The sequence below is a fragment of the Watersipora subatra genome, chromosome 8 (genome assembly GCF_963576615.1).
Source record: "Watersipora subatra chromosome 8, tzWatSuba1.1, whole genome shotgun sequence".
Lineage (NCBI taxonomy): Eukaryota > Metazoa > Bryozoa > Gymnolaemata > Cheilostomatida > Watersiporidae > Watersipora > Watersipora subatra.
Genome location: NC_088715.1, coordinates 1,065,728 through 1,092,462, shown reverse-complemented (window position 1 = coordinate 1,092,462; position 26,735 = coordinate 1,065,728). Strand labels below are relative to the sequence as shown.

The 26,735-nt window shown below is 36.8% G+C and overlaps 3 protein-coding genes and 1 pseudogene across 5 annotated transcripts in view; 2 read left to right on the top strand and 2 right to left on the bottom strand.

Annotated features, from left to right (window-relative positions):
• Positions 1-26,735, bottom strand: part of LOC137401912 (nestin-like) — a 1,051,237-nt gene that overhangs the window by 35,151 nt on the left and 989,351 nt on the right. The gene's annotated exons all lie outside the window — the stretch shown is intronic.
• LOC137401634 (uncharacterized) lies at positions 1,456-4,390 on the top strand. 3 transcript variants are annotated; one of them, XM_068088081.1, is made up of 7 exons: positions 1,456-1,621; positions 2,373-2,777; positions 2,913-3,101; positions 3,187-3,340; positions 3,471-3,556; positions 3,652-3,665; positions 4,097-4,390. In XM_068088081.1, the coding sequence occupies exons 2-7, from the start codon at positions 2,380-2,382 to the stop codon at positions 4,117-4,119; spliced, it is 864 nt and encodes a 287-aa protein (XP_067944182.1). In that variant the 5' UTR covers positions 1,456-1,621; positions 2,373-2,379; the 3' UTR covers positions 4,120-4,390. The 3 variants fall into 3 exon arrangements, with proteins under 3 accessions (XP_067944182.1, XP_067944181.1, XP_067944183.1); XM_068088080.1 differs by lacking the exon at positions 3,652-3,665; XM_068088082.1 differs by lacking the exons at positions 2,913-3,101; positions 3,652-3,665.
• LOC137401635 (uncharacterized) lies at positions 4,509-5,560 on the bottom strand. The gene is made up of 3 exons (XM_068088083.1): positions 5,388-5,560; positions 4,736-4,952; positions 4,509-4,648 (listed from the first exon to the last, which is right to left on the bottom strand). Exons 1-3 carry the CDS (start codon positions 5,517-5,519, stop codon positions 4,578-4,580), a joined length of 420 nt encoding a protein of 139 aa, XP_067944184.1. The 5' UTR covers positions 5,520-5,560; the 3' UTR covers positions 4,509-4,577.
• Positions 7,144-18,583, top strand: LOC137401809 (32 kDa beta-galactoside-binding lectin-like; annotated as a pseudogene).

Genomic DNA, 26,735 nt, shown 5'->3' with positions numbered 1-26,735 from the left:
CAGTTACAGTTTGTTGTTTCAGTTTATCTTGTCACTTTCAATTTGCTGGTTCAGTTTATCCTGTCAGTTTCAGTTTGCTGTTTCAGTTTATCTTCTCTGTTTCAATTTGCTGTTTCAGTATATCTTGTCAGTTCCACTTGGCTGTTTCAGTTTATCTTGTCAGTTTCAGTTAGCTGTTTCAGTTTATCTTCTCAGTTTCAATTTGCTGTTTCAGTTTATCTTGTCAGTTTCAATTTACTGTTTCAATTTATCTTGTCAGTTTCAGTTTGCTGTTTCAGTATATCTTGTCAGTTTCGGTTTGCTGTTTCAGTATATCTTGTCAGTTTGCTGTTTCAATTTATCTTGTCAGTTTCAGTTTGCGGTTTCAGTTTATCTTGTCAGTTTCAATTTACTGTTTCAATTTATTTTCTCAGTTTTAGTTTGCTGTTTCAGTTTATCTTGTCAGTTTAAATTTACAGTTTTAGTTTATCTTGTCAGTTTAAGTTTGCTGTTTCAGTTTATCTTGTCAGTTTCAATTTCTGTTTCAGTTTATCTTGTCAGTTTCAGTTTGTCGTTTCAGTTTATCTTGTCAGTTTCAGTTTGATGTTTCAGTTTATCTTGTCAGTTTCAGTTTGCTGTTTCAGTTTATCTAATCAGTTTCAATTTGCTGTTTTAGTTTATCTTGTCAGTTTCAGTTTGCTGTTTCAGTTTATCTTGTCAGTTTCAGTTTGCTGTTTCAGGTTATCTTGTCAGTTTCAGTTTGTTGTTTCACTTTATCTTGTCAGTTTCAGTTCGCTGTTTCAGTTTATCTTGTCTGTTTCAATTTGCTGTTTCAGTTTATATTGTCAGTTTCAGTTTGCTGTTTCAGTTTATCTTGTCAGTTTCAATTTGCTGTTTCAGTTTCTCTTGTCAGTTTCAGTTTGCTGTTTGAGTGTTCTGTGCCTAAATCAGGTTTGTAGAATCATGTTCAATGTATTTTGCGCATTAAAGATGTAGTTGCGTCAAAATTTAAGTTGATCTTAAAAGAAAGCATTTTTTTTTCTCTATCAGTTGATATGTTGTTTGTTGTGTTACGCGATCGCATTGCCAAGATATTTGAAGATTAAAACCGAAAAAATCTGATCGCTGTAAAAACGCTCAGGCCACAAAAACGTGCCCAGCCTCGCCAAAAATGACGTAACGCGTTTGGCAACCTGTCTCTATCTCTCGTATTCACATCGGCTATTTGCGATAAAAGTCTAGCCTTACGCGGCTCTATTGGCATATATCTTATTTTGTATTTGCTCATGTTGGCTAGAATAAAATTTTAAATCCTGCTACAGATGCATTATTATGAATGTTTAAAAGGCCTCAAATAAAGAAAATTGAAAATTTGTTCTACTCACTTTCTCCAAATGTTGTGTAAACATTTGGGTACCGACTACCAATTCTACCGGTCTACAGTAATTAGGTCAAGCGAACTAAGTTGATGACGGTCTCTGTGTCAGCGCAGTTCTCAATTGCTACTCGAACGTGAAACTACTAGCTGATCAAGCTACTACCGATATACCGGTATTGCGAAAATACGAATAACTTTTGCTCATAAATTCCAACTTTCGTTGTGTTTGACAGAGACTAAAGTGAAAAGGCAAATCATTATTTAGTAAGTGAATAGTATTTTCATTTGTTTTGATTTGTTGCTCTATAAATTAAAACAACATTAGCCATACTATTTTAGTTCATAGTTGCAGAACGCTGTTGTAGTTAGCTCGACTGGTTTACTAGTCAATCTGTCATTTCAATTGACGAAAATACTTTAAGTATGAAATCTTAATCGTGGTTATACTGTAGTTATTCAACTTCGTTCACTTTTACGTATCTTTAAACGTTGTCGTTTTAAGATAAGATAGACACACCTTCGTATTTATATGAATAACTTTTTCTCACAATTTCCAACTTTCGTTGTGTTTGACAAAAACTAAAATGAAAAGGCAAATCATTATTTAGTTAGTAAGTCAATTAGTATTTTCATTTGTTTTGATCTGTTGCTCTATAAATTAAAACAACATTAGCCATACTATTTTAGTTCATAATTGCAGAACGCTGTTGTAGTTCATTCGACTGGTTTACTAGTCGATCTGCCATTTCAATTGACGAAAATACTTTAAGTATGAAATATTAATCATGGTTATACAGCTGTAGTTATTCAACTTACTTCACTTTTTCGTATCTTTAAACTTTTTAGTTTTAAGATAAGGTAGACACACCACGTATTTGTACGAACATAAATCTCGGCCATATTATGGATATTAAGAATTTTCTTCAAAGTCACATTAGGTTAATCACTTGAATATCGTGATATTTTTCTATTTGTTAAGAATAGTCTGCATAACCACTTCAATGTTTCGTTGTAGCAGTGAAATGTCTTCAAGTCGACATTGGGCTCTCTCCTGTGCCGCAGCTAATTGCGAAGAGACCAAACATCTATTTGCTTGGCCTCGGGGAAGGACATCAACAGATGTACAGCGAGCCAAATGGACAGCATTTGTGAAGAAACATGTAGCAAATTTTCGATATAAAACCATATCTAGAATTTGCTTCCGGCATTTTACTGAGGAATGCTTCAGCAACTACCACCAATACAGGTACCAACAAGGAGAAGATATCCGGCTCATGTTAAAGAAGCACTCGGATATAATTCCCACACGAAACCTGCACATTAAAGCTGATTCTGCTGCTACCCCAAGGAAGCAGAAGCCAATTACCCTTTTGCCTACAAGAGAGCGCAGAGCAGTGGTGCGAGGCTTACTTGCTGATGCGTAAGTGGTGTAAGATGTGATAATGCACAGTACTAGGAATCTTTGAATTTCACAAGTTATGTTATGAGCTTCCAATTTGAAAATATAAAACAACTCGTGTTTTACGGAAAAAAAATTCTTGTCTATATATTACAGTGTTCCTGCAGTGCCTAGGACAGCAACCTTTTTTTCTCATTCACGATCGAAAATACCAGTTCGTAATCATCAGCCTGCCGAGTCCTTTGGACCTGGAAAGTCCTCTAAGGTTGACAAAGGGGTACAGCTACGGAAATGTCTTCACCGTCCTAAGTATCGGTCGATTTCAACCCAGACCGATGCTAAACAGTGAGTACAGTTAACTTGTTTCATATGGTCGGACGGGGTTCTTTTTTACAATATATATTGATAGTCTATAAACATTTATTCACAGGCCTGATCTTCCAGCCTCACCTCCATCTAAAAGAAAAATGCCAGTAGTCGATGAAGCAAGCTCCATTCCTTCTACATCTAAGCAGTTACAACGTTATTCTCTAATTATGGAGAGTGATACTAGTGATGAGATGCAGGAACGAGAGGAAGATCTGGTAAGTTACAAATACTTTGATAAAATGTCATAGCAATTTTTCCTTTTCTCATGCTTCTTTTACGTTAAAGACTTAGATGAGTTTCCTAAAATGCCATAGCACTTTTCTTCATTTTCTATGCTTCTTTTAGGGTAAAGCCTTGGATGAAGAAGAATGGGTGCCAGATTCAGATAACAGTGAGACGGAAGACGAGGTTTCAGAAGAAAGCTTTGAGGGGTAAGAAATATAGTAACTGCTAGTTCGTATTTGATAATGCGTATTATTTCATCGATTATATGTACTCACTGTCTTTACAACAATATTTATTTTAGCCTGCTTGCAGTAAGTATGTGTGTGCTTCCTGAAGAAGCTAAACATAGGCTTGCCTTTTCATACGCTTGCTGCTTTCTCATGCCTGCCTAACAACGCTATTTTACATTCGAGTGTTTCACTTAATTGCCGCAAATCAAACTGTAGAACTCTGCTAGATATTTTGTAGTTGCTAGCTGCTGTTAAATTTTTTACTATTTATTAACTGTAAAAATGATTGATTTTTTAAATATTTCTAAATTTTAAATATTTACAATATTTCAATCTTACAATATAAATATTTTATATATATAATATTTAGCTATTACTGAGAATCTCTCAGTAATAGCTAATCATACTGCTGATTATAATTCATAAGCCAGTCTGCCAGACAATACTTTGGCAGATGTGGCAAGACAATGAAGTGTTTAATTTTTTTTGTCATTTATCTTTTGTTGATGATTATAGCTGCAGGTTCGTTGATGAGGTAGAGGAAGCAGCCAGACAGGAGACGAGAAGTTTGTCAAGCCACATTTTTTCCATTGTCTGACTGTATTCCTGTGAATTTTCTCTGTTCGTAGTTCAACTCTATTTGCTACATTTATTTTGCTGTTCGCCGTTTGCATTCATTGTCTTTTACTTTTTTATTTTTGTATATATTATACATTGCCTACAAAGTTTAAGTGTATAAATATATTAATTTATATTAAATAGAAATTATATCTTTATAGTATATTTGTAAAATAAAGTATATAAAAATCACTCCACTGCAGTAAATTCAAATTCTGTATGCGCCATATCTGCGTATTCATCCTCATCTTCAGTGCCAGGGTATGCAGCTCGCACCATGTTATACACGCAGGCTGGTAGTGGTCGTCGCTCTCCCCTCCTAAGTCCTGTTGGATATGTCCAGAATACCAGAGATCTATACGCGCATAATCTCCTCTGCCTACACACCATGTTGTAGATGTCGCAGTCTTTCAGATGGTACCAGGCTCTCCGCATCTGGATACTTGGGCTCTAACAAAATATCATACTTTTACAGTATCTTGATAACTTACTTGAAGTAAGCAGTAAAAATAGCAGCTACAAACCTCATAAGCTTACCATGGTAGTGGCAGTAGTTATAATAAGCCACTCTCAATGGACCTGGCTTTATTAGATCTTTTATTTCGTCAGCTTCGGTAACGCATTTGATACCAGTTTGCTGAATGGAATGCCACATGTTGTGATTTGTGCAGCATATGTTCATTTCTTTTTTACTCCACGCATGGCAATTCTCACACTTGCACCACTGCTGAACTGGTGGTGCCACGTAAACATCCTGTAATCAATAAAACAAACGTAATGATTACACGCATTCATTGATGTCGTTCTAAGGTGTATTTACGGTAAGGTTTCAATTTGGGAGTCAATTAGATTGCTAATCTAAAATCACGATATGAGTAAACGTTTAACAAAAATATAGGTATGTAAAATATATAAATACAAAACCAGCAATTCGAAGCTTTGTTTTTGGTAGTTAATGATGAGCAATGATCAATCGATTTTACCCACTTCCTACGAGTGAAAATAATTTGTAATCATGACTCTAATTTACCAAAGATTCGAAAAAAAATTAAAGCTAGGTAAAACGGCAGATGAGCTATGAAACGATGATTAGAGATAGCAAAGAATTATCATTTTATTAATTAGTATATGTATTTATGACTATAAAAATTACATTTACTTAGGTATAGAAGACTCTAAGTTAATTTACCTCCATTCTGTCTTTCTCTACAGCAAAACGCTGCTGACGCCTGTCAGCTTTCACCATAGGCTGCCTGCTCCTATCTTTGACTAAAGGTTGCTCAGATAACTCTGAGTCGCAGTAGCTCGAACATGAAGCCATTTTAAAACTATAACTTGTATGTAGTAATTGGTGAAAAGCGCTGAACCAGTAACGGTGAGAATTCTCTATCGAATGAGAATCTTCGAGATCACAGACAACCCGTTTTACGAGTGATAACATTTATTACGGCCTATATAAAAATTTCGCGCTCGTGATTGGCTAACGAAGCGACCTCATATTTATCGCTCGTGGTTTCGTTTCAGAAAACAAACTCGTTACGTCACGAAATTGGCACCCGCTGGAACGTGAGCTTTTTAAAAGAGGGCCTCATTCAAACGCATATATCTCTGGACAGGGTTGGTCTACAAAGACAAAAATGGCATCAAATTGTAGCTGATGTTTTAGCCTTTTATGCGTCCTAATTTCATTTTTGACGCAACTACATCTTTAACTCAAGTTTGGTTTGGCAAGTAAAAAATGTTAATGCTTGTTTATACCAAATCAATTTTTATGTTTAATCTATGGCTGCGCTTATGTTTTTAACTTCCTAACTTTTATTCTTAATCACTTCTTTTAGTGTAGAACAGGCCTTTTAGTTGGTCTCAGGGTCTTTTCCGAACAGTCTTTTGTCACAGGGTCTTTTGCAAGCTATTCTTACCAATCTTTTCTCCAACCATTCGTTCTATGCCTAGTACAGTGTCTGCTCCAATCAGCAGTGACACATCTAGCTATCTATTCCTTGAATGTCTGATGATCTGACAAGTTTCTGAAATAGGTGAACATTAAACAGACTTCTTCTGCCTGGTCTCGGTGTTGGGGTAGAGTAGGTTGAGGTTTGGTGCATTGTGGATGAACAATTTGTCTATTCATCTTCTGCAGCATCAGCCTGAAGTCGAGGGTGCGGTTAGCGGGACAGATACAGTGAAATCCTTAATACAGTCATTTAGATACTAATTTTTTGACATACAACAGAAGGATTTAAGCAAACATTGTTCTCCACAAATGAAGCAGTTTATAACATGCAACGCGCAACATTTTTTGATTTATAACATCTTCGTAAAGTAAAAGTGAGGAAGAAAGTTAAAGCTATCAAATAACAGAAATACAAAATATAATTAAATTTGAGTTCATTGTAAGTTAGAATAAGTTATGCTGCATATTCCTACTACTGAGTCTGAAATGCATATACTTCAGATACAGGTAGAGTTATTTGTTCCTTAACCATTTTTAAAAACTCCAAATGCTTTTTCGGGTCTCACCTCCAGTAACACCTTCACCATACTTTCAATATAGACAGACTAGATGCAAATCCAGAATCACTAGTGAACCTTGACCTTAGTTTGCTGGTATATTAAAATTGTTTAGTTGTAGTATTTAGCCTCTGATTTTAAAATGAGTAAGACTTATGGCTACTCCAACATCCTAGGCATGTATTTCTTTTTTCCATTTCTATTTCCTGCCTGCCCTACAACTATTCATAATAAATGTGAGCAGGTTCACATGAAGTAGTTTTGCTCATGCAAAAGCTTCAGGGTTGTCTTCACTTTATCACAACTACTTAGCTTTTTCTCATGACGTTCTGTACTGAGCCCTGCACTTTACATCCAACTAAATGCTATTATTATGCTAACTGCGACATTGATGTGTAAATCTGTGAATAAATTGTCCTGCTTTGCTAACTACGATGTCTTCAATGATAGAAGATGACAGTTGGCATGATGCGTGTGAATTCTTTGAAACAGAATCTACAGAGGAAGAGGAAGATATGGTTGTTCTATACATTATGTCCAGTTACTTTTTCACATGGTTAGTACAATTTATTGACATGGAACTGCAATGATAGTCAAAGGATATTGTTGGAGTGTTGTCTGTCTTGATAAGAATGTATGAGCAACAGATGTAACGGCACTTCCAGCATCTCGTCGTGACAAAAATGATCTGAACTGACACGTCTATGGGGATTACAAACAGCAATTATAAAAAATAAGTCTAAATCTATTTCTAAAAGTTTCAAGTATAATGTATCATATTTTATAAAACAAGAGTATCAACAGGCATTTGTTTTTATTATATCAGATGCATTGTTAGTCAAATCAATGATATACAGCCCAAAAGGATAGCCGACGGCTGTCATATGGGCGTGGTTTAATGATGGAGCTCTATTAGGATTGTGCTAGCCTGTGTTTTAAAGCAAACACAACTCTCGCGGGGCGGTCGCGTGGCCTTGTTAGATTTTAGAAAACACGAATCGCTGTTATCGTTTCATTAGCTTATTCAGCCAGTAGACCCCACGGGTCACAATAGCAAACATTGAATTTCTGCAATGTAGGGGTAATACCTAACCAGAATAATGGATCTAATCAAAATAAAACATTTCAAATTACCTACTTTTAATAATTTTAAAATTAGTAAAGGGCGTAGTATATGCCTAAAGTTAAATATAATTACCCGAACAACGGCATTTTTTTTCTAGTTTTCGATTAATATTTTGCCACCCCTAATATAAAATGACAAAGTCTTTCATCGGTTTCACATTGTTTTACCTTGCCAATAAGATGGGACAGCGGGCAAAGCTGTGCAGTGTAGTTTTCATACTCAAAATCTAAATGCAAAACCGATTTTGAGCTATTTTACGATTGTGACTATTAATATCACGAATGCTTGTGAATGGCAACTGACTGATCATAACGGTGACAATATTGGGATACTATATTTATTTGACAACAAAATGAATTCAACAGATAAGTAAAATAACCACTATAGTTCATAATATTCGTAAATTTACAAGGTGCTTTATTCAGCATATTTGTTTGTTCGGGTGCCGTGTTCGGGTTAATCCTAACAGAGCTTCATCATTAAACCACGCCCATATGAGCGCCGTCGGCTATCCTTTGGGGCTGTATATCATTGGTCAAATAAACTATTGTATCTTCAATGCTTTGTGCATTTAGCAGACTGTGAAAATGCAAGAAATCGCTAAGGTTGAATGTTGTTTCAATTTTAGGTGTAGAACTGGGGTTTAATGCTGAAGAGTCAGCAGAAATATAGTGTGCTGCAAGATGGTTGATAGAAGTTTGGTGTGATACATGTACTATGGAGACAGTGAACCTACCATATGACACCAATGAAATGATAGAGGGTGAGGAAATACATATTTGCTTGTAAATTCATTGCTACTTATAAAGATCCTTTTGAGGAAAAACGTAGAGTGAGTGAAAATTATATAACTGTACTTGAGCATACTGCTCACATAGCTTTCATTCACGCTGTTGCTATGACAACATACAATATGACTGCCGGTTGCTTATTCAGTTTCAATATAGCTGGCCTTAAGTGGTTTATACCAGGTATAACATTGTCTTATGTGAGAAGTTTATGTTTACTGTATATCCATCTCTAGCTCAGCTGTATATCCATTTCTAGCTCAGCTGTATATCCTTCTCTAGCTCAACTGTATATCTACCTCTAGCTCGGCTGTATATCCATCTCTAGCTCAGCTGTATATCCATCACTTGCTCAGCTGTATATCCATCTCTAGCTCAGCTGTATATCCATCTCTAGCTCAGCTGTGTATCTACCTCTAGCTCAGCTGTGTATCTATGACTAGCTCCTCTGTATATTTGTCTTTAGCTCCCCAAGTTCACATCATATCTATGTATAGCGCAGTGTACATTTATATATATATATTTCTCAAAGTGTGTATGTTGGTACGCATTTCGGCTATATATCCTAAAATCTTGATATTAAAATCAAACTACCCCAAACTCGTTGTGAGTTCGGGGTTCAAATCGGCCATGTCGGATTTGAACTCACAACGATTTCATGACAGCTTTCTAATTTGAACGCTCTACCACTCAGCTAGAACGCCATTGTGGTTGAAGATGTATGAATATAACGGATACGCAATGCGTGTGCTAATTATTTTAGCCTTTAGCGTCGATGAGCTACGATTCTTCTGTTCAGAACTATTTTGGGACCTAAATACTTGCAACGCCATGCTTATTTTTTTTTCGTTAGGGCTAATTTATTCGGCCCCTCGATAATTAATCTCTGTGGAATAAAAAATTTGGCGAATTATCAACTGGTTATATATACCTACATGTCCGTTGTACATTTGTTGATTTTCTAAAGTTTCAAATCATTTGTGGCAGGTGTCTTATGATCATGTTAGGTTTTACCTCAACCTTCAGACAGAGGAGGGAGATGGCGTGAGCACAATCGCTTTCCACTACAATCCTCGCCAGTGTCAGGATGAGGTGGTAAGGAACTCCTTGGTTGACGGTGAATGGGGAGAAGAATAGAAAGATGGGCCCGACTTCCCATTTCCCTCTAAGGCTAGCTTTGAGATTCAAATAATCTGTACAGTGTGGAACTATGTGGTGAGCAATCACTAGCTACACAGGCTTTCGTTGGGTTTGCATAGCTTTAGACCTCATCCCCAGACTTCCTGCTCTTGTAGATAGACATGTAGATAAAGCATGATGCATTGAATGCCTATTAATCCTTTCCACCATACTATTGCATGTTGTCATTTAGTAGCCAGTGAATCACTGTCTTTATGATGTTGATTTGGAGTTGTGCGCACATTGAGTTGCCATGGAATAAGTGATTCAATTGACATTGACATTGAGTTCTCATATTGTGTTTGCATAGCTTTAACCTTTTCGCAGGTAAGTTCTTTTGGCCAATTTGAGACCCCCTGGGCAGATTAATTTTTCACAAATTGATTTTAAAACAAATCATTGATACACTTTTATTTATGATATTGTATATGCGACATATTATGCGTATTGTGTTTTTATTATACAGGTAAACACAACTCTACTATATAAACGGCAATCGTTGTCTGTCTGTGTATGTGTCCGCCTTATAGAGTACCGTACTTTTCGGACTCTTAGCCGCTACTAGGTATCTAGGGCGCATTAACGAGAATATCCGGTTAGTACACGCCTCTATTATACATAACCTATTCATCGTTTGCCGTTTTCACACAAAAGTGATGTAATAATTACAACTTTATGTTGTAATTATTACAAGTTCGTATATATATATACAATTATAAGTTCGTATTAATTGTATCATTACCAAATCATCTCATATTGTAGTCGTAGCAAAACAGACTCAATTTAGCTATTACTTGCTAATTATTTCACTGTTACATCTAAACCTTTTTAGTCGTTTTATCTTTAAAATTTATTGGACCTGCACGAAACATTTTTCTCATGATATGAAGTTTAAAATTTGTTTGACAAAGTAAGTTTGAAAACCTTTACAGTTGTTTTAGGTAGAATGGCAAATGTTGTTATATGTTAAATACAAATCAATTTTCTGTTCAGTTTTTTTTATTACCCGGGCAACGCTGGGTTGTACAGCTAGATGTATTAGCTTACACATATTTCCTTTTAAACCTAACCAATTAGTTTTTCATAATTAATTTCACATTTTACAACAAACATTTGTAAGAGAACTGTAAGATTTATCGTGTAAGATTGCAAGTATCAGTTATTCTCCACTCTCTTATATTTACATAAATTTACATACTTTGAGAAATATATATATATATATAGAAGATATATAAATTTAAATTCTTTTATTAAATTTATAAACTTCTTATAACTTTTGAATTTATAATATAAGTTTTTAAAGTTTGTTTCTTGAAAAATACTTGAAAAAGTTTGAAAACCTTTACAGTTGTTTTATTTTCTCTATTAATTTATTTCAACTACACAAAACACTTCCTTCATGATATGTAGTTTGAAAGTTAGAATGGCAAATGTTGTTATATGTTAAAATACAAATCAATTTTGTATTTTAACATTTTCAAAGACTTTTTTTACTACCCGGGTAGCACAGCTAGGCTTGGGGCCATGGCGTCACTCGAGGATGCACGGGAGACCCTTTTCGCCTCAAGTACAGCGAGAGTCTCCAGGCGCGGCTTTCTGGATGAATGAGTTGGCGAGTGCGAGGCGATTGATTGCAAAGCGATTGATTGCGAGGCGATTGGTTGCGAGGCGATTGATTGCAAGTGCAACGTAATTGATTGCAAGGCGAGTGAGAGGGTATTGCAAGGCGAGTGAGAGGTGATTTCAAGGCGAGTGCGAGATGATTGATTGCTACGAGAGTGCAAGGCGATTGATTGCGAGACGGGTGCGGGCCGATTGATTGCAAGTGCGAACCGATTGAATGCGAGGCAAGTGCAAGAGCCCGATTGTCAACTGCTCAGCGGGTAAAGATTGCTCAGCCGAGGCTGGGGCTCAGCGGCAGAAGTGCGCGATCGTCAACTGCAAATATAGACTGGTATGAACGGAAGCATGAATCTAGACACATGAATCTAGAATATTTACTAGATTTTACATGCATCTAGTTGTAAGGCACATTGCAGATTTCCATTGTTCTCCCCAACATTGACATGTGTATGTGCATACATACTCTGATCAGGATAACAATTTCAGTAGACTGCATATTTGGAGTTGTTTTGCAGTATGGAAGACAACTCTCAATAAACTTCATGCTGCTTGTGAATCCGCTCCTGTAGGCGGGTAATGCAGCTAGTAAACATTTATAATTCAAATTCTTATATAAGTGTTTCTCTAGCTATAGTTATTTTGGAAGCATTTGCCCTTGCAGAGGCCTACACCACAATCTTGACATCATGTGCTTATTATTGTTCCTTTATAGCCTTGCCTATAGCCTTTGGAGGACGCCATGACAGTAAAAGAAAGTTGTTGCACTCTGGTAAAATATTCAGAAAGCAGTAACAGAAGCATAAACAAGCTACAAACAAAAATCTCTATTTTATTCAAATACGTTTTTATTTCAGATTTTTCATTCGTTTTGTATTGCGAAAAACGATCGTTTTTTTCAAAATGGCTAATTTTTTGGTTGCTAACATAGACCAATATATTTTAGTTTACTATTAGTAAAAAAATTAAATGAAAAAACGCAATAAGGTAACCAGAAATCAATTTATAAAAAACGTTTGTGTGGTGACATAATAGTCGCTCTGTCCATTGGCGTCAGTATCGGGAAAGTAGCCAGTAAATCACTGTCTCTATGGTGTTGATTTGGAGTTGTGCGCACGTTGAGTTGCCATGCAATAAGTGATTCAATCGAGATTAGGGATGTGAATGATTTGCCAAAAATATAAGGATTTCTACGCTATAGCGATGTTTTAGGCACTGCTCAAATCAAAAGAAGAATGACTGAAATTTGGAAAACAATTAAAATAGAATAGCTGGCACAGCATTTTTTGACGCATCATCCGCAAGTTCTGTTTTCATCTTTCGGAAGCATGATGGATTCGATTCAAATTTCTGCGTAATAAAACTCTCTTGACTTGCGGATTTTTACTGCTGTTATCTTGTCGATGACTCAAAATTGTTGATTAACTGCGTCGTTAAATCAGTGATGATCAGCTCATAGGGATATTGTTGATTAACTGCGTCATTGAATCAGTGATGATCAGCTCATAGGGATATTGTTGATTAACTGTGTCATTGAATCAGTGATGATCAGCTCATAGGGATATTGCACGTAAACTTCCATCTACTGTCCCCTTTAGGTCTATGTTAATGGAGCCCACTTCTGCAATTACGACCATAGAGTGGACATCCGTTCCGTCTCTCACATCTACATAGATGGTGATGCTAAATTTACCAATGTCGAATTCACAGCATATTTTGTAAGTATCTATTAGTATTGACAGTCTGTGAGCATTGAAGGAACTAAGGCTACAATTTCCCTTAAGCTTTAACTACTGGTGTAAATACATGTAGTTACTTGCACTATCATACTCAATCAGTACTGTGTGACTGACTTGATGAGAATAGAATGTCTGAACTACAGGGAGTTTTCTGTTCGCTTTCTAGGGAGCTCGTTACAAGAGCATCATCCCACAGGAGCTGATTCCTGGCAGCTGGGTTAATGTGACTGTCGCTGTTCATGACAACCCTCACAGGTGAGCTGCAACAGTTTCAACATGACTGTAAAATCATGACACCCTATGCGGGTGTAGTTTTTTTGCTTTTTGACACTAATAGTTTATGACAATTTTTGCGTGTCGGTGTAATTGGATAAATACGACTGACAGTTGTGACAACCTTCACAGGTGAGCCGTAGTTGGAATAATGCAAACAAAGAAAATCCCTATGGAATGCGCCACTCACGACTTGTCATGTATTTCTGTTAACAGAGTAATCTTTAAAGTATAAAAAGTGCATTAAAAGTATGGTGCCATTTTATAGGCAAGATATGAAAATCATTTCTTTCAAGGCCTACTCGAAATACTACAGAAACCTAAGTATTTCCAAGTAGTTAAACTAATATCTAGTATTTTTGCTTTTAAATATAAATAAGTATAATTGTTCATATTTTCACAGTGACGGCAGAAATGAGATTATTTTTATTGTAAACATGGTTTTAACATCTCAAACAATACGGAGATGAATAAAACCAAAGGAGAATGAAACCAACGAATTCTGAGAGAAAGTTGGTGCAGTTATATTCCCGTAATAGTCTGCAGTCCACATAATCACTGTGCTTCCTTGCTTCAAATAAGTTTGGAGTTGCCCACTGCCGGCGAACTTGCACCCGACTGTTTCAATGATTCGAAGTTGCACTATGGATCATTCCAAGATCCGTGATGTATACCTCAAAGTGAAACTTATTAAAGTAGACTCACTTTCAGGTCTTCATGTTACTTTCCAATTCTTGCGTAATTAACTAGTTGTGCTAGAAAATATAATTATTTCATCATCCTCGTACGAACAACCCATCCTTGACATGTAAATGTTATGTAAAGGTAAAAACTCAAGCAAAAACAGTAGTGAGAAGAGAAGCAGTAGAATGTTTTCATAGCAGTGATCCATATGCTTGATCTAAAAAAATTTCGCTTATAATAAGGAGAGCTTAACCAAGTGTTATCGATTTGGATTCATCAGCAGTGAACGTTTTTATGAACAAGAAACGAAATTAAATGCATTTGGATTTCACCGCTTCTATGAATCAGAGTGAAAGCAGCTCCAAACAAATTCGAAGCACAGAAACAGTATATGTGAGACTAACCGATTACTTACCACACTTCTTAACTGTTGCCACTGGGTGATTTCAATATCCAATGCAGAGTAGCCTAGGTGGGTCATATCCCCCTTGCATCTAGTAGCCAGTCGTACCTCCTCTATAAACATGTCTCTGTCTTCTATTGACCTATTTTACATATCCGACTTGGGACATGAGCCCCGCTCACAGACCGACACATCCTATCAATGATTGGACCATAAGAAGCAAGTGTTTGGTCTTCCAGTCTGAATGTTTGTTTAGATTGTTTGTTAATATTTAAGGTTTGATGTCAACTTGGCGTGTGACGCTTCTGACGAGGAAAGACAACTCCATTTCAACCCACGTTTCTATGAAGGAGAAACGGTTAGGAATTCAAGACTAGGTGGTGAGTACGGAGATGAGGAGAGAGAAGGTGGCTTCCCATTTGAGGCTGGAAAAGTCTACAAGATCGGCATTCAGGTGCAAGATGACTATTACTCGGTAAGCTGGGCTTTGTTGACATTTGTAGCAGCTACTGTGTTGCAGCAGATGGGGATATGCTTGTCATGCATACCATTTGTAGTTAATCTAGAATTGTGTAAACATATGTAAAGCTACATAAGCCGGCATCTAGCCATGACAGAATACATGTACAAGATATTATAGTCATGCGTTTAAAATTCTCACACTTTTTCTGTTTTGAGCTTTCCATCTGGTAGCATCCAGTGATGTCTGTCATGCATGTTGATGACAATTATTGTAGAGGTTTAGCTTCTTGACAGCCGTCGCTGGTGTTTGCTAATGATGACTCAAATGTCAGTCTATTGACAGTTGTTGCAGGTATACATGACTAGCTAGTCCTGTGCTTGATATATTGACAACTGTTGCAGGTGAATGGTGAGCCTTATGTGACATACAATCATCGATGTGATGCTCAGGATGCTCATCATCTAACAGTTAATGGAGATGTGTCTGTACTGGAGGTTAGATTCCTTGGCTCTTTGGTAAGTGCTGATCATATCGTTTCTATCCGTAAACCATCAGTAGACTTTTCTCTCTTTGTTTGGATCTGGAAATTTGACTCATGTTCACAGAAGTAGTGATGCAGTGTGATAACCTGCTGTAGGAAGACAACTCCTATCGCAAAGTGCCAGGTCTGAAGTCGGGAGACATTGTTACAGTCATAGGGTCCGTCAAGGATGATCCAGAAAGGTAAACATAAAGGTTAAACAGCGGTTAACAGGTTAACAGTTTATGAGACGATAACTCTAAATGAATCAAATTGGATAACTGTTTTAGTGTATGTATGTGATATTCAATAGTAATTGTAATAATCCGAAGTGAACCAGTAGAAGGTGTTATGGGTGTGGCTGTTCATGTTTTGAAGACTAAAAGTACATTTGTTTAAGATGCTATTAGATACTTGCCTATGTCACAATTCTGTCGTAGACATGAATCTGCCAAGACTTTGCCTGAAGGATCTTCTTGGCCCAAAATGCCAAAACTTTTTCAAAGAAATTTAAGACATTTTATGTAAATATTCAAATTTCACCTTAACATATTTTGGACCGCCTATAAGCGCCAAAAAGAGTCTAGCCATATGGACATCTAGCATTAGCCAGGACTGTACATGTGCTCACAGGTGCCTACAAGCATCTACACCTTGTAGGAGGTAACAGATGACTAAACACGTGTTTTGAGACTAGATATTTGGTTAAAGCTCTGTTTGTCCTTTTTCAGAATTTGCATCAACCTTCAAGGTAAGACTCCAGACGAGTCGTCATCAAGTTCTGATGAGGAAGAGAAACACACAGACATTCCTCTGCACTTTAATCCAAGATGGGACCAAGGTAAAAGTGTCGTCTTGCATACATGTAGATGGTCTTATCACCTTCAGGAGGTGTGGCCTGATATACATGGTTCAATCGCTATTAGGAGGTGTTGCCTGATATGCCTGATTCTATCACCATTAAAAGGTGTGACCTGATATACAGGGTGCAATCACCATTAGAAGGTGTGACTTAAAGATGTGGTTGCGTCAAATTTGAGTTGACATTTAAAGGAAAGCATTTTTTTGTCTATCAGTTGATATGTTGTTTGTTGTGTTAGGCGATGTCATTGTCAAGATATTTGAAGATTAAAATCGAAAAAGGTTGATCACACTAAGAACGCTCAGGCCAAAAAAACATGCCCGGACTTGCCCAAAATGATGTAACCAGTGATACAACCTGTCTCTATCTCTCATATTCACATTGGCTATTGCGATAAAAGTCTAGTCCTACTATTGGCTCCTACTAGCGGCTCTATTGGCTTAAATTTTATTTTGCATTTGCTCATGTTGGCTAGAATAAAATTTTAAATCTAGCTACAGATACATTATTATGAATGTCTCAAACGCCTCAAATAAGGGAAATTAGAAACTTGTCATATTAGCGTTCTCTAAATGCTGTGTAAACATCTGAGTACCGACTTCGATTCTGCCGATCTACGGTAATTAGGTCGTTGAGTTAACTTATTTCATCATGGCCTTTGTATCAGCTAAGTTCTCAGTTACTACTCACACTGGAGACTAGCTACTAAACAAAATAAGCATGCCGCCATCTTTGAAAAAATTACGTTTGAATATATGGCGAAACCAACTGCAATTTTCGCTGCAGCATAAAGTTTTTATTAAACCATCCATCCAAGTTGTGGCCATTCACCTAGTTTCATCTCATATAATAGGACAAATTAATCTACTGCTGCAAACTCAAACAAAACATATTATGTTTCGTGCAGCACACATTCGTGTCTCTCTTTCCCATGTATGGCAGTTTCCAGACCGACACAACTGCTCCCTGGCGAACCACATGAACATCCTGTAACAATAAAACAAATGTCATTTATATCTACGTCGTTCTATTGCATATCTACTGAAAGCTTTCAATTTGAGAGTTAGATAAATTGCGAGTGTAATTTTCAAAATGAATAAATGTTTAACAAAAAATAAAGACGCAAAGCCAACAATTTGAAGCTTTGTTTCTGAGAGTTGAAAATGAGCATTGATCAATCGATGTTCCTCCCTTTCTACAAGTGAGAAACGAACATAAATTCTAATCATAAATCTAATTTACTAGTTAAAAATGCCAAAGAAAATTTTAAGCAAATGTTATAGCTAGATGAAACGATGAAAATGTGTGAAACAACGATTCGTGATAGCAAAAAGTAATAGCCTGATATACAGGGTTCAATCGCTATTTGGAGGTGTGGTCCTGATATATCCTCTGCACTTTAATCCAAGATGGGACCAAGGTAAAAGTGTCGTCTTGCATACATTTAGATGGTCCTATCACCTTCAGGAAGTGTGGCCTGATATACAGGGTTCTATCACCATCAGGAGGTGTTTCCTGATATACAGAGTCTAATTACCATTAGGTGTGGCCTGACATACAGGGTTCTATCACCTTCTTTAGGAGGCGCAGCTTGCTGCATGTTCGTGTCCTAATAATGCAAAGCTCTCTGCAGGTGAAATTGTACTCAACACTCTGAAGAATGGAGATTGGGGAGATGAGGAGATTTATCCTCTCCCAGAGGCCTTTTATCCTGGCAGACAGTTCTATGTTCAGTTCAATGTGGGGGATGATGGTTATGAGGTGAGAGTAGAATCAAGTTTTAATATGTGAATTGGTGGGTTGATAGTGTCTTAAATATATGTAAAAAGGCATAATTGGTTATATCCGCTGTTATAGCCTTGGAAACACAAATATTTACATTAAATCATGTTACAGATATACGTCAACGGGGAGTACCTGGCCAACTATGAACACAGAATAAAATCTAAGAAAGTTCAATTCATCAACCTAGCAGGCACAGCATTCTTCAGCTCAGTCAAACATGTTCAAGGGGCCTACTATGTCAGCGATAACAGCTTCCTCTTTAGATAACTTATGGATTTGTCTGCTCCTGCAACAGACCTTTCGCTTTCCATTTTACCTGCTGTGTAACAATTATGTAGAATGAATATTGATAATACAGCTTGACTAGTTCTATTCTAAGGTATATGTATGGCTGTTATGTAATCCTTTTTAATGTAAGATAATGAAACACCACTCAGAGGTTTATTTGCAACCAAATTCACATTACAGTTATTTGGTATCAAAAGGTTCACAATGTCTTACTCTGCTGTGTTGTAGATGCAAAATGTGTCGAAATGCGATCACAAACTCTTAAAAGCTTGAAAATGAACAGTTAATTGCAGCCATCACGAAAACGCCGTAGTTTGAAATCTCTTTATTTGTCTGTCATACTCCTACATTTTGGTTATTGTTTTGACATGTGATGTTATCACGTGAAATTAAAGGCCAATAAAAGGCTCAATATAAAACTCTCGTAGCACTAGTTTATGACAAGTACTTGAGGTTCTACCAAAAAGCCCGTATCAAATATAAATGCTCGCTACTTTACAGTATCTTTTCAGTCTGGTCTAATCATCTAGTCGTAATCTGATCATGTGACCTATACTTTCTGTCAAATAGCGCGCGAACAGTTTCTGCAGCAATTTTTAGTATCGCAGGGGACCAACAGGCCTCTCATGTTCATCAGAGAATGATATGCACTCCTTCGAGTTAAGGTAGAAAAATTAGATTTTTTACGGTAGGTTTTAAGATTTTTTCGATTATGATGATGGCGAAAAAGACGGGTAAGGACAACAAACATGGTTTTCTTAAATGCGTGAAGTATATTTGTGAAAATATTTCAACGAACGAGTTTGCATGAAAGTGTAAACAGAAGCCATCATGTTCAGTTACGCCCCATTTGAAATGGATTCCAACCTACAGCGTTTTTGTGATGGCTGCGATAACTGTTCATTTTGTAGCTTTCAAGAGCTTGTAATCACATTTCAGCATATTTGCCACTTTCAACGCAGCAGAGTAAGACATGGTCAATCTTTTGATACTAAATCACTAATTTGAATTTTGTTGCAAGTCAACCTTTAAAAGTTAGTCCCCGATTGCTAAAAATCCGTCAGGTAGTTTTTACACAATTCATTAAGCTGACCAAAGGTAATAGTTTGAGGCTTGTTTAGTATACAGTGAAAGGAATTCCTTAACTTGTGACTTCACTCTAATTTATTAACGCTGTCGTTTCTCTGACATAGATAGAGCTAGGTCAATGTAAAGACCACCCAAGCATGTTCTCTTGTCTCTGGCTGAGCTCTAAATTCACCTCTGCAGGATTGTTAGGGATTGAAAGTTTCTTGCTGAAACTAAGGCAGCTATAGAGTACCTGCAACCATTGTCAGTCTGAATATACATGTAGCATGTTTTTCTCATCTAACTAACAGGTAATGTGGACTACCATAACAATAAGGAATTGACAGATTATATTACATACCGTAGATGTTGCTGCAACAGTAACATACAATTTTAGTAACTCCTAGACAGCTAGAAACATAGCTACCTTGTGGACGCCAAAATATCAACACAGGCTCACCACTTAACTAGAAGTTCACCAGTATGTGAGATCAGGATGCTTTTGGAGTCATCCCATTTTCATTCCATCATCCTAAATAACCATGAAAGGCCATCAAATATATTAATCGAATAAAACATCTCCTAGCTTTTTATATTGTAATTTCAGTTTATCTTGTTAGTTTCATTTTGTTTTCCCAGTTTTAATTTGCTGTTTTAATGTGCTATTTCAGTGCACTGTGCATGTTTCAGTTTGTTTTACCAGTTTCAATGTGTGGTTCTACGCGCTGCATCCACTACAGTTTGCTGTGCCAGTTTCTACCATGTGAGAAAAGACATGAATAACAAGAAAAGAGGCTTGCAATTTGTGGCCTCATTTTCCACCAAAAGAATGATAATGCACAATGAGGTCATAGCTTCTGTGAGCAAATGATTACAAAGGTCATTTACAAAACTTTATGTTGAAGGAATAAAAAACTAGTACAAACATGGCAATAAGTGTGTTGTCTTGTCTGGCAATTATGCTGATAAAAATTAGCTATCCAACTAGAGTACGTGTAATGATCTGGTACAACTACCTTCAAAGTTGCTCCCGGTTCATTACCACCTCTTACTATTGATTCTTTTAAGTACCAGACTTATGTCAAACTGGCAAAGACCTTGCTAAGCTGACATAAACTTTGTGTCCTTGGAACAGATACCGAATGGTGTCCGCGAGACCTTTGACAATCTTAATAAAGAAACATGTCTAATAGTTATACAAGGCTACAAACACAACTGCCACAACACAACAGTTTGTGCTGTTTATGTATGCATTCATTTATGGGTAAAACCCCAGTAAACTTTGCCTAAACCCTTATAACACTAATAAGAGGCCGTGTTGACCTTGGTCTTGCCAACATCTTTTTATCCTGTTGTAGTTTTAATTGGAAGCTCCCATTCCGTGACCTGTCTATGGGAAAAAATTTTCGTGAGATAGAATAGGGGCTATTACAACTTCTTGTCCGTAGCTGTTTCGAGACTCATGGTAGAGATTAATTTTCCCGGAGTGAATTCCTGCTTCGGCTCTGAAATGCGCCAGCTGTCCAAGTGAGTAAATATGCCGGGTAGTAACTGTTTCTTGTGCACCTTGTCCTCGGATTGTCCCTCTTGTTTTTGGGTGATAGGGTCGTTCGTAACCAACTGAGTTTTAGGAGCATCCTAGTCGAGCATCTTAGTTGTGCTGGCAAGCTCAACGTGTGATACCCTCCTCCTGGCCTCTATATTTTTAGTGTGTTTGGACGTAGCTATTTCAGCTAGCTCACTCTGCCCATGTCTGCTGTAGTTACTTGCTTTTAGGCACACATACCGCTTTAGTTCTGCTTTTTGTGCTAGGGCCCCTTTTTTGACCTGTTTTTGTGCTTCGGGCGTGTTCTCTTCTAGTAAAAAAACAGTATGATTATCTTAGTGTGACCAGTCAAGTTAGGACAGGCACTTTTCTGGTGACCTTTTCCTACAATAGTTTTCCTTTTGCTTTCAAAACAGGAAGCTTCTCTTTCACTTTTGAGAACCTATCGCTCAGGTCTTGCCCTAAATCGAACACAACTGGGTCCTCCCTAGTCTTTTTGTGTTATCCAGGTCCTGTTCTTTTTTAGGCACCCCTGTTGCTTTCAAAAGGGGTTCTCCAAGATGAGAGATCCTGGTAAGGCAATCTCAACATCTTAACCACATCTTCATGAGGGGTCTGGGTCTTTGGTGGTGGAGGATTGTACTGGGTTAGAATTACTGTCTCAGACTAATAGTAGTTCCTTGTTTAACACTGTCATGATATTTCAAAGTACAATACGCTCTTCTACACAGAAAATAATCAGTAAGGATTTTATTTTGCCTGCAATTTGGGGTTTTCTTCTCTCCTTGTTTTATTTAGAAGTTAGACTCGGTCTCCCGGTGCATATAGGGGGAGGTTTCTTTTGGTCCTTTTGTCAGATGGCCTTCTGCTCCTCTTGTCGGGCCGTGGGTGCTTCCTCCAGCCCTTTCAATAATAAAATATTAATTTTTTTTCTCAAGTCAACTTTTGCTAGTGTGAAAGCATGTAAACCAATGTTAGACTACTGCAGAGTCCATTGTAGTAGATGTGATGAATTTTTACTTATTATTTATATACATTCATTGTATTTCTCTTTTCATTTACCATTTGTATTTACCATAGGTCTTCTGTCAAAATGTTATCACTTCTCAATTTTTATAATATTAAACACGAGGTCGTAACTCCAAACCATTGTAAAACAAGCCTATCAAGGGAGGACAACTTGTATCTACTGACTAGATATGTCAATCATTTATGCTAACCTTTGTGATGTTTTATACATTGTTTGCAGTGCTTATTAACAGATAAATGACATAATTTTTAGCAAATATCGTTCTATGACTGAAGGTAATTGAGTTTATTAAGGTGCATCATGCGTAAACATCGTGTTGAGCGAGTGCACTCTACCTGTTGCAGAATATGGTTTGGAATTATATCCATAACAAACCAATTCTAGTTTGGGAATTCATTCTTTTTGTAACAAACAGCTTGAAGCAAATGCTTCAAAATTACAAAGCCAAAATGGCAGATTGTTTTTTCTCCCTTCTATGACTGAAGGTAAAAATAATTTATGTTTTAATATATTTGCTATAGGAATGTTTATTCCTCATCTGGTACTATACAAAGTGACAATCATAACAGGTAGCTGATGTATGTGAACCAGGCAGGTGACTAGTTATGGCTGGCATCAGAGCTCTGATAAACTAGATCACATGCTAACTACAACTACAACGCCCCCTGATATCTTATCATTTAATAAATAAAACTCTCGACATTTAGACTCCTAATGTATACAATCCACGTCAATAACTGTCTTATCAGAGCATTGCAACATCCATAATGCCGGCTGTTGCCAAGAGATCCTGAGAATAATATATTTTATCTCTACCGTTTGCGTCAATAATTCTACTTTATCTTGGCAACAGGAAGGAGCAGCTGTTAACCTAAGTAATGGATAGCTGACAGCAGTCAGCTCTATGTATTTCACAAAAATGGTCAATTTTAATCTGAAGGAATTTCTCATGAGAAAACCTTCAAGTTTTATTTAGATTGAAAAAGAACCAGACTCTATATAACTGGGTATGAGAATAACTTGTTACATTAAATTGCTGGGTATGAGACAACATCTTGTAACTTATAACTAATGATGCACTCGTTGACATAGCCTCAATAGCCTCGGTTTTGTTTGACAAATTATTTTCAGAATGAAAGGAGCCACCTTGAAGGATGCTTCTTCTACCGAAGACATTTCCTCAAGAGAGACAGTCGAGTTACGCTAAAATGTTTTTGCATTCTCTTTCAAACATGTAAAATAATTGGGTCATTGCTGTTTATTCATGGTTTCTTTTTTACGCAATTTTTGATGTAACTGATCGGTTTCATTTTTTGCCGTTTCCTTATCACTTTCTGCAATGTTTGTTATTGTATTTTAACCTTTAAGGTTTTCAACGTTTTAAGAGCAAAACATACGTACTGTTTGTTGGCTTTTTGTTTTCTTTTTTCATCATGATAATAAATATTTTATTAAAATTAAACACGGTCTATATCTGCTGGTTTTTATCTATAGTATGCAGTGTACATTCTATGGTGTAAAACGTTAAAAATACTTTACCGAAGTGGTTTTCTCGACTCGGAACGGATTAAAATTTACATGCATTTATTTTAAAGGGAAAAGTTGTTTCGGATCTCAAACAACTCAGTTTTTGAACAACCTTCTGAAACGGATTATGTTCAGAACCGAGGTTTCTCTGTACCAGTAATCCTACCAAATGTAATCATGGCCAAAAGTATTAATATCCTCATCATTTTGTGACATTAATTAGGTTTGTTGCTGTTTTAGTGCCGCTGTGTGCTACCCAGACCAGACAATATACAGTTTTATCTTTTAAAATCAAAAGGCGTTATGTCATCCGTGTCATCAGCCTTCCCCCTCACTTGGGCTCCGGCAGCGCTGTGCTTGTTGTGTTTTTCAATGGCTCTCACCATGGCTGACCTCTCCAACTTTCCTTAACATTCAGGTGGCCGAGCGTTTCTAGCTTGCCGGGGAGCAACTTTTTTTCTCAAACAGGTGTACCTATGGCAGTAAAATCTTGGCTCCTTAGTGGTTTACAAATACACGCATAATGAATATTCATGTTATGAGCTCTGAAGGTATTACTAATAGGTTAATAATACCAATACTTTACTTATAAAGTTGTAAGTGATGTAGCAGTGATCGTTAATCGGCATCATGTGTACCACGTCCACGCTCGAATGGTAATTCGACACTTTGTCTTTGATCGACGGCACAAAATAGACATTAATATATTATATACAAAGTGGCAATTCATGGTACCTGTAGTCATACATAACATATTTTATGTAACAATCTTCAAGAATTTACCGATGAACAAATCTTACAATGTGGAGACAAACTCAATGTATTCCTGTGTGTGAATATGCTTGCATATCTACATATTATCATGCCTACAATATCTTCAATGCATGAGCAGAGCGCAGTTCATGCGATTTGAACCAGATGGGAACCAATCAAAAACCAAGATTTTACTGTCATAAGTGAAACTGTTTGGGAAAAAAATTTCGCGGCCGGGAGTTGTACTTACTCACTCAAGGTGTTTTTTGCTAGCGACCAGGAAGCTAGAATGGTGCCGGACTCACGGGCTCAGCTGGCTCTCCTAGAATTTTTTCTTGTTACAGTCATTTCTCCAGTTCCTGGCTCCTTCGGATCTCTTGCAGTTGGCCTTCCAGCTATTTACTAAATGCAAGGGAAGTGTAAGCCTTTGATCTTTGCTTTTCCATCTCAAGCTCTGCTTTTTCCTTTAGGCTCCGAGCCTGCATCCCTTGCATGTTGGGGCATTTTCTTGGCTCTATGGTGGCTTGTGTCTGTCAAAGCTTCTCCGGACAAACATGGAATGGTTTTCGCCTGCTTTCATTCTGCACCAAAGACTGGCCCCGCCGTTATACTACGCAAGTATGGTTTGACCAAATAATTTTTTACTGGGAAAGGCCCTACAAACTTTACTTTAAATTTGGGATGGTCCCCTCATTTTTTTCTTTTATTCAGAAGCGAGATTCAGTCTTCCAGTGCAAATAGGGGAGGCTCTTTTTGGTGCCCTTGTCAGATGGCCATCTGCTCATTTCACTGAATTGTGTGTGCTTCCTTTGGCCTTCTCAACATCTTCACCAGATCTTCATGAGAGGGCCGGGTCTCTGGTGATGGAGAATTGTAATGGATTGGATTAATCGCCTCAGGCTAATAATAGTTCTTTGTTTAACACAGTAGTAATACTTCAGAGTACAGTAAGCGCTTCTACGACTTAAATAATATGTTCCAGAAAAGTTTACAATGTGGGGATTTATAAGGATGTGAAATACCGGTAAATTGGCTAATCTACTCCAATAGCCTTTCAAACTCACCTTTTGGCCAAAGAAAAAGGAAAAACTATACTTAACTCTTCTAATTGGTAAGCTGCACCATAACTGCTATATTATTAGTTTGCATAGACAACTTTTTTTTTAACCGCTAAATTTTACTGGTTTTATAAATCAAGGCTGCCGTAATTTTATAAAAAGTTCATGGGAAATGCACATCTTTGATATCCATTAACAATGATTTGCCTATTTTTTCTAAACAACAAAGTCTATTCTGCAAAGTAAAACTAATAACAAATATTTTATGTGTCCAATAAACCGAAACAGCAAAATATTTATAATATTATAAGATGTACTGTCTGTTTGTCGTCTATCTGTATGCAAGGGTCAAAGTTGGGATAACAGATAACTTTTGACGATATTTCAACTTGTGACATTCAGATTGTTTGACCGACACTGAAACATTTGCACCATTCTATCGATATTCAGTATTTATAAACAATTCTGCAGGTACTTCTTACCATTTTTGTCGATACATCTGACGATCTATCACGATGAACTAGAATGTCTTGGAAGTTGTAAATATAATAGATGTAACGCTTCACCCATGTCATCCTTTTTCTAGCGAATGCGAAAATATATGTTAACATTTAAGTTGAAATTGAAAACGCATCCGCTTGACTCTTTGAATTATAAAAATTTTTTATGTAGTACAACACAAAAACTTCACATAAATTCTTTAAGTTGTCTGGAACTCCTCTTATAGGAGCATGTACCGTACCTTTTTTATCAGAGCCCTTACTTGGCTCCTCTAGCTTTATTTCATTTTTATTATTTTTCCTTGTCGGTCTATTTTCATGATTAACCCTTTTGTTATTAGTATTTTCATATCAGATTCATTTTGCCACGTAAGTTGTCTTCCCTTAGCAACAGTGTTACCCTCTGAAGATCCTGCCATGAAGTGCTACCATAGTTAAATAAACTTCCCTCGGAGTCTTTGTTGATAAACATTGTATTTGGTAATAGGTTACTGTGTTGTATATGTATATATTATGTACATTGTGATGCCCTACTTCACCTGGTCTCTCTCTGTTCTCTATTGGCTTTTAATAGTATGTGTAAACTTTTAACCAGTTCCCTGAATTTTAAATAATATATCAATTTTTTTTATCAAGTCAACCTTTGCTTGTATGAAAGCATGTAAACAAATGTTAGACTACTGAAGAGTACATTGTGGTAGATGTGATGTATTTTTACTTATTCTTTGAGTAAATTCATTATATTTCTCTTTTCATTTACCATTTGTATTTACCACAGGTCTTCTGTCATAATGCTACCACTTCACAATTTTCC

Coding starts and splice junctions, on each gene's coding strand:
- LOC137401634 (XM_068088080.1), top strand. CDS start 2,380: ATGTCTTCAAGTCGACATTGGGCTCTCTCCTGTGCCGCAGCTAATTGC. Junction 3,102..3,186: donor ACCCAGACCGATGCTAAACA/GTGAGTACAGTT, acceptor ATTTATTCACAG/GCCTGATCTTCCAGCCTCAC. Junction 3,341..3,470: donor AGGAACGAGAGGAAGATCTG/GTAAGTTACAAA, acceptor TGCTTCTTTTAG/GGTAAAGCCTTGGATGAAGA.
- LOC137401635 (XM_068088083.1), bottom strand. CDS start 5,519: ATGGCTTCATGTTCGAGCTACTGCGACTCAGAGTTATCTGAGCAACCT. Junction 4,953..5,387: donor TAGAGAAAGACAGAATGGAG/GTAAATTAACTT, acceptor TATTGATTACAG/GATGTTTACGTGGCACCACC. Junction 4,649..4,735: donor TAACTACTGCCACTACCATG/GTAAGCTTATGA, acceptor ATATTTTGTTAG/AGCCCAAGTATCCAGATGCG.